The sequence below is a fragment of the Rissa tridactyla genome, chromosome 8 (assembly GCF_028500815.1).
Source record: "Rissa tridactyla isolate bRisTri1 chromosome 8, bRisTri1.patW.cur.20221130, whole genome shotgun sequence".
NCBI classification, from domain to species: Eukaryota; Metazoa; Chordata; class Aves; order Charadriiformes; family Laridae; genus Rissa; species Rissa tridactyla.
Window position 1 is genome coordinate 28985566 of NC_071473.1, and position 12179 is coordinate 28997744.

General features: G+C 36.4%; 1 protein-coding gene across 1 annotated transcript in view; it reads left to right on the forward strand.

The window, feature by feature from the left end:
• CDC73 (cell division cycle 73) overlaps window positions 1-12179 on the forward strand; it is a 109667-nt gene that overhangs the window by 17736 nt on the left and 79752 nt on the right. Inside the window, exons 8-9 of the mRNA XM_054210500.1 lie at window positions 6464-6562; window positions 7828-7906. Of these exons, the coding sequence (XP_054066475.1) occupies window positions 6464-6562; window positions 7828-7906 (178 nt within the window). The remainder of the gene's footprint in view (window positions 1-6463; window positions 6563-7827; window positions 7907-12179) is intronic.

A 12179-nucleotide genomic window follows, 5' to 3' on the forward strand; every position in this document is an offset into this window, starting at 1 on the left:
CTGTGAGTTGTATGTGTTAAATTCCATAATCTTGATTTTATTTCCCCGCCCTGGGCTTCTTGGGTATGTTTGTGTGCATAGTGATGAGAAGTCCAGAACTGAGTAAGATGATGGGAGTTCATAGCTGACCTAGCTAGAGGGATTAGTGCTTTCCTGGTATGTGGTGTTTACCTTGGATGTAACCCACAATTGCAAATTTACCTACTATAGTGTCTTAACTCTGAACTACTTCAGAGTGTTATCCCTTTGTGGTTTTCTGTATTCCTGTACATAAGTATCAAATAGCAGGACTTCTCATTTTCCCCAAATGAATCTCATCTTTGTGGTGGTCAGTATTTTTAGTTTTGTATTATCACCCGGAAAATATTACCACTGCAGTTAGTACTTGCATACTTTATTTTTTAAATTGATGTCTTTTATTTGTAGGATTGATCCTTTTAGCAGTAACTAACATTTGAAGTAAATGCTGTGAGAAATCACTTTTTCAGTTACTTTCAATTCTCATATTTTTGTTCTAATACCTCTTGAGCATTCCTACTAGTGACATCACCTATGAGCGGATTAATACTACAATTATAATACTAATTATGATCACAGTTCCAGTACCTTCTTTTATATGATCTTGTAACTGGAAAATATTTATATTAAAATAATTTTATAGTGAGACTAATAGTATTTTAGTCACTTTTGACAGCTAAAAGTTCTGAGAGTATAAGTTTGGATATTTTAAAAGAAACTTTTATGTTTAAAAGCAACTTTACGTTTGGACTCTAGGTGGCAGAATTGTTCTATGTTACTCAAATTCACAATAGTGGTGAAATTTAATAGCAAAATTGAAAAGGTGAAGGTTTACCAGGTTAATAGCAACTGGTATCCTCATTAATGCTTTCAAATGGAACAAGCGTGTGGTTTTAGAATGGCAGTGCACAAGTGTAATGACATGGTGTAGCCTAAGTTCCCAAACTCCACTTTATCCTGTATTAGCTTACATAGTAAAACTGGGAAGACTGTTACATTGCTGCAAGGCACCAGTGCAGACGTTTTGAATACAGCACTTAAAGGAAAGATGGGCCAGATTGTAAAAGTTGTATTTATATTGGGCAATAATTAATCTTGTTTTCTAAATAGGTACCTCAAATTTGTGGGAAGAATCTGTGGAATAAAGCATTATGTTTTCTGAAAGAAAATTTAGGTCGGCTATACAGTGACTTCACCATTCTTAAGCACTTCTTATATAACTGTTTAAAAAAATGTATTTCCATGTGCTGCTTTTACAGGAGAAATAAACTCAGATTATCTATGAGGGGTGTTTTTGAGTAGATTTTATGCTGTGCTGTATCTTCAGGATATTATAGTGTTGCTGCTCTTTCATACTTCTGAATTAGCCTTTGTGCTATTTAAAATCAAATGTTCGAGTTGTCTTTCATATAATACTCTTGCTATAGAAAATTAGTGAAGATATTACAGAACAATTGAGAAGTAGAACTTTTTACTGAAAAGATGTTTTCAATCCAGTGCAGTAGACTAGTAATACTCAAACTTTTTGACTGGAACATAAAGAAATGTTATTTGATTCCCAGAGTAACATTTTGTCGAAGGGAGTGTCTGATTTTTATGCTTTTCCCAGCAGTTAGTAACAAGCTCAGTTTCGTTATTAGTTTTTTTTATAGGTTCCCTAATCTGACAGTTTAAAAAAAAAATAAAGTCATGTGCTCTGTTTCAATGGTTAGCTATATAAATTCCAGTACTTCATTGCGAATTCCTTAAACCACTACTTTCCTGAAAGCGCAAGTAAGATGACCTATTTATTTAGGTGGTTCTTCTTAAAATTGTCTGTGTGGTAGTATGCTTATTGTATGACTAACTATAGTATGGTATGTACAGGTCAAAAGTGTATGGAGGGTAGTTTGAGAGGTACTGTGGGCTCTGTGCAAACATGCCTGTCAGTGCAGTTGAGCATCTCTTGCATTTTACGTGTTATTCAAATGAAAGCAAATAAGGAAAATGGGAGAGGTAATGTGTATGTAATTCAAAAAGGAGGATTTACTTCATCACAGCTATATAATTCAAGATTATGTTTCTAGTTGTGGCCTTTATCTGAAGGGTTCTTGTTTAAGGAGAGGAAAGATGCTGGTTCAAAAATGATGGAAACCTTTATGGTCTGAACAAGCACAGGGCAGAAAATACCAATAGTTCACATAGCTGTTCTACCAATATATTTGCATGCTTGCAGTTGCTTGCGACTGTCCCTGAATATCAATCTTGCATATGTCCATCCTTTGATTCTGAGGGCAACCTAGCACACAATATAAAATGTAGTGCTTTAGGACTATCTTTAAAATAGAGGAGCAAGGAGGAGAGATCAGCTTCAATGTCAGTAAATAGTTTACAAGGTGAAGATACAGCTTCTTAGGCATGGGTGAGTGATGCCTTAAATGAAGGACTCCAGATTTAAATATGTGCTTTAAATGTAAATGTGCAAAATATCTTGTAAAGACACAGTTCATCAGTTTGTGTTCTATGTGAACAATTTTGTAATTTCTGCTGTACTTTTACAAGACCACCTGAATACTGTTTACATTTTTCATGTCATGCACTACATAAGAATTGCTGAAAATGAGTGATGGGAATATTGCATTTCCAGTACTGCCTCATGCCTTTCAGTCTGGTGGCTGCAAAGGACTTAGCAGTATGTCTGAGCATATCAAGTAAATGCCTAAAGAAGTGTGGTAGGGGCTTGATTCTTCATTCTTCAGCCCTACTGTAAGTTTGGTCAATGTTTATAGTGTTCTGCAGCTCTTGATCATCCTGGGTTGCATGTCCAACAAGAAATCCGTATTGTCAGCTCAAATAAGTTTATTTGAGTTTATACGGTTGTTCCTAGGCTCTTCTCTCTCTATAGTGAAGCCCCAGAATGTAAAATCTGATTAAAAATTGGTTACAACTTAGCTATAGGGAAATTTTGAAGCCCTGTAAGCGGTGCTGTGTAACAACATATATGATTCTAGTTTTGTATGTTAGATTTAATCTTTTGGTTTTGTTCAGATGATTGAGATAAAGTATACTTTTCTTTAATTTTTTTTGTTTTCTGTGAAGTTGAAATCAATATTTCTCCTTGATTGTTATATTAGAAAAAAAGATTTTTATTTTAATTTTTTGCTAGCATGATAAAGCTCCTATTGTGACTAGAAGTCTTTATTGATAAGCAGTAGTGCAGAATGGAGTTTGCAACTTTTTGGAATAAATTGTGATATATTTAAATGAACGTATTTTTACTACAAAAGGAGTCTTGTTAGTGATGGAACCTCATTAAGTCTTCCCCAGCAGAGCAGGCTGATCTTTCTTGCTCTGGTATTTCTCCTCAAACAGCCTGATGTTAAATTAACAGCAGTGGGAGTATCTCGACTTGATCTGTTAGTCACTACGTTGGTGAGGGATAGAGCATCTGTGCCAGTAAGTTTTGAGAATTTACATGCTGTTGCAGGCTTTCCTACAGAACCTGTGTGGTTCTCATTCTGTAAGATGGTTATGTTTATCTGACCACAGCTGCTGTTATGGATTGTCTTCTGGCTACCATTGTTTTCCCTTCCATTTTACATCTAGTGCGTGTGTCTTCTTTTTAGAGGCATGAGTGAGGGAAAAATCTATTACGATAGGGTTTTACTTAAGACAGTATCCAAAGCCTGATTTGGTAGTTGCTGAAACACTTTGCCTCTTCCTTTTTTTTTTTTTTTTTTTTTTCCTTCTTTCCCTGGTGTGACGAATTATTATTAGGTGTAGACATGGTTGGAGTCAACAAAGAGAGCTTTCATGGGAGTAGCAGCGCTCTAGGCAGCTAAGAACAAGAATCGATGGAATTGTCCTTTTACATACTAAGGATTTTCTTCAGCATTGTTTTTAAAGCATGTTCAGAATTTTTTAAGACTTAGTGCAGAGAAACAGGTATTTTGTTTTCTTTTTTTTTTTCTGCTCTGTCACCCAGATCAGAAGTTTTTGGTAATAAAAATGTTGCACTTGGTACCAAGTTTAACTAAATCTAGGTCAGAAGCTAGGGGATATTCATATTCTGATCTCTGAAGGGATGAACAATGAAAACTTAGCAGTCTTGCAACTCTGCAGGGCTTTGCAAATCGGTTGGTACTTGCAGTGGACTTTCTGCTCGATCATTTTTCTGTCAGCGTAATGTAATCCCATATCCCCGACCAAGCCAATGTACAGCAAGATGATGATATTATTTCGAGTGCTTGTTAAAACACTGCTGTGTTTTCCCCTTCCAAACAGGTATTAGTCGTGGCCTTGGGGGACCTGCATTTTCATACTGCGGAAAAAAGACATCAGCATGAACACTTTGTATTTCCATGCTTATTAGTGACTTCTTTTCAGCAGATGTGAGAAAATCTTGTGTGTTTTGGTGTTTTGTGGTTTTTTGGTTTTGTTTTTTTTACCTTAAAGAATTTAAAATTTGGTCCAGGACATGCAATTTCAGGCTATTAATATCTGAGATGCTAAAATGCCTTTGAAAAATTCATAATTTGAAATTTAGGCTCACTTTGAGAGTGTGTTAACTGCAGGTTTTATGAATGAAATATGGATGTGAAAGCTGGTTGTAGCTTCCTTGTGACTGAAAGATGACTTGGCTTCTACATGGACAATCACTCTTACAAAATTCCTCCTCTTGTTATTTAATTAGTTCCTCCTCTTGAATTTCAGAAGACGGAGTAGCTTGTCATTTCCAAGAGACAGTATGTGATAAAGCATAGCAATGACAAGAATTGTGATTGATATGCTGCCCAGTCCACAGTTTGGGAGAAATCTCTGAGTTTTCAGTAAAAGCGTGCAGTTTAGACTCTTTTCTGAAGAACGGAGCTAATTTTGAGTATCCTTGTATAATTCATATGTGCATGGCTCACAACTCTTTAAAGGCTTTTTTTCCCAGGATTTTTCTGACTGAAAAGAAATTCAAATACAGTTTTGTGTGAGTTCTTTCAGTCTTTGTGAAAAGAACTGGATTTCCTCGAGGAATGGCTGTGCCTTTATAAGTGGTTTCTGGTGCTCTTCCAGTTCCTGCCCCTCTGGCTTGGAGCAGACTGACAACATGCTGACTGAGGTCAAGTGAAATAAGCTTAGAGAAGTTTTGCATTACAGCTCCCTCTAAATGATTTCTACAAAATTCACCCCAGAAGTTTTTGTTCTGTAATTCATGCATTTGTTTTATAATGGCAGTGGTGTTAATTAACACCACTTCAGTGTTAGCATACAATACTCTGGAAGAATCTAAGTATTTTGTGAATACTTTATACTATTCTGAAAAGCCATTTTGCTTAACTGATAAAAGGTTTCTTTTACTGATGAACCATTACTGAAAATTGTCAGCAATGACACACATGGTGTACACATATCTCTCTAGCTCGAAATGCCTATTGAGTGGTAATGTAACGAGCATATGCCTTTCAAAAGTTTAACTAGTGTTTACATTTTTGTTTAGAATAAAGCAGTCCTACTAATATTACCACGAGGAAAGTGTTTTAAAAATGTTGGTCGATTTTTTTTTTATTATTATTATTTTTTTTACGGTTGTGCCTCAATGACTTGGTTATGTGCCAAAACACTGCATGAAGTTATTGGAATTATCCTGGATCACACTTGAATTGAGGATTTGTGAATGCCATCTCTGTACTTGCTTCCTCTAATTTAAAATGAAAGGCTTGGCTGCTTAAATTACTTGGTGCCAAATGGAGTGAAGTCATAATTCAAGATAGATATTAAAAGAACTGCACGACAACTTGGCGGGGTTGTGCTCGTGAACTGTTAACAGCCAGCTGAAGGATGTTCGGCTCTGGTCAAGAGCCTTGTTGGAAAGCGCAGGAGGTGGCTGCCTGTCTGCCTCCCCTAGGCTCCTCCATGGGGGATCAGGGAAAGCCTCCTGCGGATTCATAAGGACTCTTCCTGAAGAGTGGCTGGGCATGCTGGGGTGGAGGAAAGCTTCTTGTGGCACAGGGTTGGGCAGACAGGAGGCCAAAAGTGAGCAGACAGGCTCTCATTAGTGGATGTGTACCTGAGCCTCAGAGACGAGACTTGTCCAGGAAGTCTTGAGTGTAAGTTTTTCCTTCTTGCTACAGCACGAAGAGTTGCAAAGGGACTGCAAGGGCATGGTAGGTGAGAGGGGAGAAGGAGATTACAAGGACGTTATGAATAGTTTGGTTTACCTTGTGGTATAATGAAGCTAGTTAGATTTAGCAAGTTTAGGCCTCAAAGAATAGGCGGTAGCAGCAATGCCTTAGAACTCTGTTTATATTTGGATCCTGTCACAGAAAAATAATCAGAAAACATCTATTCAAAACAATTGGTGCACAGGTTTTGTTTTTCTGTGAAGTACAAATTAACCAAATGGCGTCTTGTACCTGTGGTGTTGTTATGTGAAAAACAGTCAGCAAGGTTCACGGGTATCTGATATGTTTTTCAGAACTTTGCCAAGAACATTTTTGCAATTCTTCAATCAGTAAAAGCCAGAGAAGAAGGCCGTGCACCTGAGCAAAGACCTGCACCAAATACGGCACCAACGGTAAGAGCAGTGCTTTGGGGAATATGAAGGCAGAAGCGAGAGTAGCGTGTCTTGTCGTTATTAAGTACGAAATTTGTTTTGCCTTAGTTCCAATGAATGCACAACTTTCAAGCATAACTTTACAGATACTCTTTGACTTAAATTACTTTTATTGGTATTTAAAGAGTTGAATATATTGGTTTAATTTGTTCAATATGTTCTTGTTACTTAGAGATTAAACTACTAGTGCCAGCTTCTGCATCTATCAAACACTAGGGACATCCTGCATCTATTTGCAACAAATGTACTAGATGAGACTACTGCCATTTCAAACAAAATGTTTTGCTGTTTTTCTGACAGATAGGGTAGCAAATGTTTAAGAATCTGGAACGTGACTCATGAGTGGGAACAGCTTGAACCAGCTTTCTTTTGCCTGTAATAAATCAGGAGGGACAGACTTCGAGCTTTATTGTTCAAGTCTGTCTAGGTATTAGACAGGAATTGTTTTGTATTGTGGTGTTTGCTATTGAGATCTATTAAACCTAATATGTTCTTGAACTTGGTGGCAGTCTGATATAAAAGCTATTTGGTCATACTTGGATTTAGTTTTGCTGCTACTGCATTTAACAAATAACTAAATTTATGTAGCAAGATGAATTTCAACATTTAAATATTGGCTTTGTGTTGAGTTTTGTAAATTGTGCATGGGACCATTCAAAAGTCCCATTCAGAGTAGTTGTGAATACATAACTAAGCCATCCATGAAAAAGCCTGGATTGGTGTGTAGCGTGCCTCTAGATTGGTGCTTTTTTAAAACTTTTTTTTCCTAGAATGCCTTTTTTCCCCTCCAAATTTGTTTTTATTCTGTAGGTTTAGCAGAATTTCTGCTTAATCAGGCTGGCAAGGAACGTTTTTTATGTGTGGCTGAAGGCTTAATCATGGGTGTCAGTTGACAGGTTTTTTCCCCCGCTAATTCTTGAGATATTGCAAAAGCTCAGTGATTTCATAAAACTTACAGATTTTAGCTAACATAGTTTGTTACTGCTACTTTAGTTTTGCCTCAGGTTGTTGTCATTGCTTTCAGTATGTACATCTGAACTCCCTTTCGGTAGGATTGTAAGTGAATGTTGAAGGGAAACATGTAGAAATTTCAATGCATTTGAAAACTTCTGATAAGAGTGAACTAACTTTATACTCTTGAACGGTTCCATGTAATACTTTATGAAGTTCAAAAACCATCAAATATCTTTTAGTATGCTTTACAGATCTTATTTAATCTGTTTTAGGATCCCACTTTACGAAATAAGCAACCTATTCCAGCTGCCTATAACAGATATGATCAGGAAAGATTCAAAGGCAAAGAGGGTAAGTTGACCAATGCTTCTTTTAAAAGGGAAATCGATGAGTTATAGAGTTCGGGTTAGAGGATTTTCTGTTAGAGGATTTTCAAAACTATGAAAAGACCAAAAAAGGCTGTAACTATGCCTAAAGATAGCTTTTCCAGGTAATAAAGTTGAAAAATATGATTTATTAAAAATTATTTCCACCTCTTAGGAAGCAAAATGAAAGCTTAAAACCAGAACTTTTTTGGGGGGAAAAATATAATTATTTGTTTGGGGAAGGTCATATGTAATTAATAAAAAAGTAGAACTGCAAATATGAGTCAGATGCATAAAATGAAATAGATTGCCTCCTCAAGCAATCACAATTACTTTACAGGTTGCTTCCAGTAATTACAAGTAAATATTATTAGCTTGTTATGTCTCTTTAAATTACAAAGCAAACTGGGAACAGCAGTGCAAAATATTAGCTCCCTTCTGAAAAGAAGGTGGAAATAATCTACAATATTTAAGAATTCTCATTTATTTTAAAAAAGAGCGGAAGGTTGAACTTGAGTGATGATTTGTTTTTTCTAACTCATAATTTTTTTGTTCAGGGAAACTGAATAACATTCATATGCTGTGTATGTGAATTCTCAAATTACGTGGGAGTGCTGTACTGTAGCTGATTGTGTTTAATCTTATATTGAAATGACATGATTGCTTTTGCTATATAAATAATAAAAAGCAAGAGTATATTACAGTATAGTTAGATAGTTTTGATTGTAACTGGAGAAAGAAAAGCATGAAATATAACACCAACGAGAATTCCATGCCGTAAGAAATTTGTGAAGGTTATGTTTTCCTTGTACCTCATACTGGAATTTCAGAATCTGACTATAGCCATCTCTGAAGTTATTTGAGAAAAAAGAAGTTTTGTAAATATGTGCTTACATATGAATACATCCTTTAGGTTTATGGATTTTTTTTTTTGTGTGTGTGAAACTTACTATAATAAATTTGGTCAGATATTCTGTTATATCCTCTTGAAGTCTATTCCCTGTTGGTCTCAATATACTTTTATTTCTGTGCAGTGGTTTTTATTTACTACTATTCATTGACAGTTGCGTGGTGGGGAGGAGAAAAAAGCCAAGTAGGATATTTGCTAGCTTTTTCAGCATTGGAAAAGTACAAGTATCATGAAGAATTCATTGTTATAATAAGAGTCAACGGAATTTCTTCAGTTTGCTTCTGATAATATTTTAAATCTTCAACTTGTGTATTTGCCAAGTAGTTTTTATTTACTTTTAGTACCATTTCCTATTAAGAGTTAGAAACAGTAAATATCTATACTGGACAGCATGAAATAAAAAGTGGAGAAAGAAATTAATGGACAGGTGTAACAGTTCAAAGGTACCAATGCATGTAATTCATTATGGACTCTTTTACAACAAGAAACTTAAGTAAAGGTATGGTCTGTGTTCTTCTAGAGGGCAAATTACATCATTCTAGTGATAAGCAACCCACATAGACAACATCTGTACTGAACAGGTGAATGTATTTGATGGTTTTACCACATGTGTGCGGTTCAAGAGGGAACAGAAAATAACAGATTTTGCACGGCAGGAAAAAAGAAACTGAAGAGTTTGTCAAGCAGCTCACCAGTGCAGGTTTAATGTAGAAACTTCTGAGCAGAAATCAAAGATGAGATTAAATGATTGCCAGGGGAAAAAAAAAGGTATTTCTGCCTGTAATTAATACTGGTGAAAAATCCATTTGTGTGTTATGCAATTCTGAGAATGTGGTCTTGGGGTTTCGGTCGGTGCTGAAATGGACTGGGCTGGGCTGTGGCTCTTGTTTCAGTTGAAAAGTTCTTTTGGGATGTGGTGGTTATGAAACGCCTGAAATGGTCATATTCTGCGTGGGTAGTTGTCGTTATCAGTCTGCTTCTTTCTAGGATATGTTCATGTGCCGTGACTTTCCGGTGTCTTTTATTTGGTTTAGTCACATGGGGAGTTAATTTTGTGTTTCAGTTTTCTAGCTGTATTTAAAGAAATACATGGTTTAAGAAAGCAGTGGTGTAATAGCAAGTTAGAAAAATGTAGGCTAGTATTGGAAATATAAATTAGGTGTTTGAAAGAATGTATTTCAAATACAGGACTGACTTATGAAGGGTACTGATACAGCATTTATGGAAGTTACATAGAATTAGTAGTTAATGTCTGGAATTCTTAGGAGAGGACCTAGAGAGATTAGAGATCTTCCTCAGCTCCAAATTAACTTCAGAAAATAACAGATCTTATTTACTTCTGGGGTATTCTATTATAAATCTATAACTTTAAAATTATAGTTTAACTGAAACTCACATTGCAGGTAGTTTTCAAAAGCCATAATTATGCATTAACATTTTCCTATGCCACTCAGCACTAGTAATGTGATTTGCTTAAAACTGAACTATAGAATCATAGAATGTGTTGGGTTGGAAGGGACCTCTAAAGGTCATCTAGTCCAACCCCCAACTATACACATACCTTGCAACTGTATCACAAGTGAACTCATTCCTTAAAGGATTTTTAATTTAGTTGCCCTCAAAATTAAGTTGTGGCGCCCAAGTATTCAGTGCAGAAGTGAGATTGCAAGCAGAAATAGTCGTCAGTGAAAGTAAAATAAGGCATTTCTCATTCCTTAAAGGCTTTTTTTTTTTTACGATGAATCTAGTAAGAACTTGGAATTACATGTGTTTATGGAAAGCTTGCAGTGTTGGGGATTTTGGGAAAGAAGGCTGAAGGAACAGAAGGATGATTATTTGAGTTCTAGGTATAGTAATTTGTAGTCTTTATACCATTGTATCCATGTTTATTAGTAGTCATGGGTAACACCTGGGGTAAAGTGGAACCCTGTAAATTTGTGTCACACTGAAGGGTTTCCACGTGATTGTGTGTGTGGTCGGCTAGAGATTATGGAAGGGAGGATTGTATGATGCATGGAACAGTGTGTGTAGTAGCGATTCTGTAAAGGTTGAACCAAAGCCAAGAGGGGCAACATCTGTAAGCTTTTGTATTTGCGTCTCACCTGTTTGCTCTTTCCTCAGAGGTATTGAAACTATAGGAAGGATTCACAGTAGTCCTCTCCTACTTTGCAGGTTGTTGTCTATCTGCAGTTTCATATAATACTGCAGTATTCATGAAGATTTAAAGTTTAGGCAGCAAAGAGGTGAACTGTTTCTTCTTTGATTATTTGTGTGGCTTAGTACGGAATTTTTCCATTAACAGTCTTGTTCTTAGCGTAAACAATGCAAAGCTTGTAGAGCTAAGATGGTAAATTTAGGAATTTTAACACAAAATGCATTAAGCTGCTGACTTGCAGCCAAATGTCTCTGCTTCTTGTGATGGATCATTATTTTTGATGTGGTGTATCAGGATGCCTCTCCGTCTTACTCAAAATCTTCATGCCAGATGGGACAGGCTTTGCTGCTAGAATGGTTTAGTTTGCTTTAATAGTAAACGTGAGGGGGTGGCGGGGTGGTAATTGTAAGGTACTACTGAAGAGCAAATAATCAGGTACACCTGCAGTCAATGGAACTGCTTACTCAACCCTGAGCCTGTAGTTGGTAGTTTTCTCTCAAATGGCTGTCTTGTTACTGCAGCTTTGGTTAGGCAGGGGAGAGAAATCTTCCCTTTGACATTCCTAAAGTTCTGTGATATATGCCATAGGAAATGTGTTAGAATGTCTCTTGCAATAGGACTGGTATGCCCTAGATATTTCCACAGGGGTAGAACATGCTATATGGCAGTGCACCCATCATGCTGAACTGCTCAAACAGCTTTGAGGTGAGGAGGTGAAGGCCCTGCAATTACTTTCTTCAACTGCTCTTTCCTTCCTGTTGGTTTTGTTTCTTTCATGCTGGCTGGCAGTGATGCTGTCCTCTCTCTAGAGCTCTATTCTGTGCTAAACTTTCTCTACTTTTGCCTTTGTAGTTTAATTCGTTTCCTTCATATTACTCCCTTTAGCTTATTTTTACACTTTATTAATGTGCACTTTTACTAGTGGTATTTTATTTGTGCCACAGGCCGTCTTGTTCAAACTACAGTCTGTCATATCTTCTTGAGCAACATAATTTTTAAATCCTTTTCAGGATTTAAAAATCTTCTGCCCAAATGTCATTGGACACTGAGGAGAGGACATGAGATACCTTCCTGTGTGCCGCAAATGTTTGATATTTAAATACATATTTATTGATGTATGTGGTTCGCAGCTCAGCCAGTGGTATACCGAAACTTTGAGCTGATGCAATTGTTCTATAGGACATTCAAGGTACT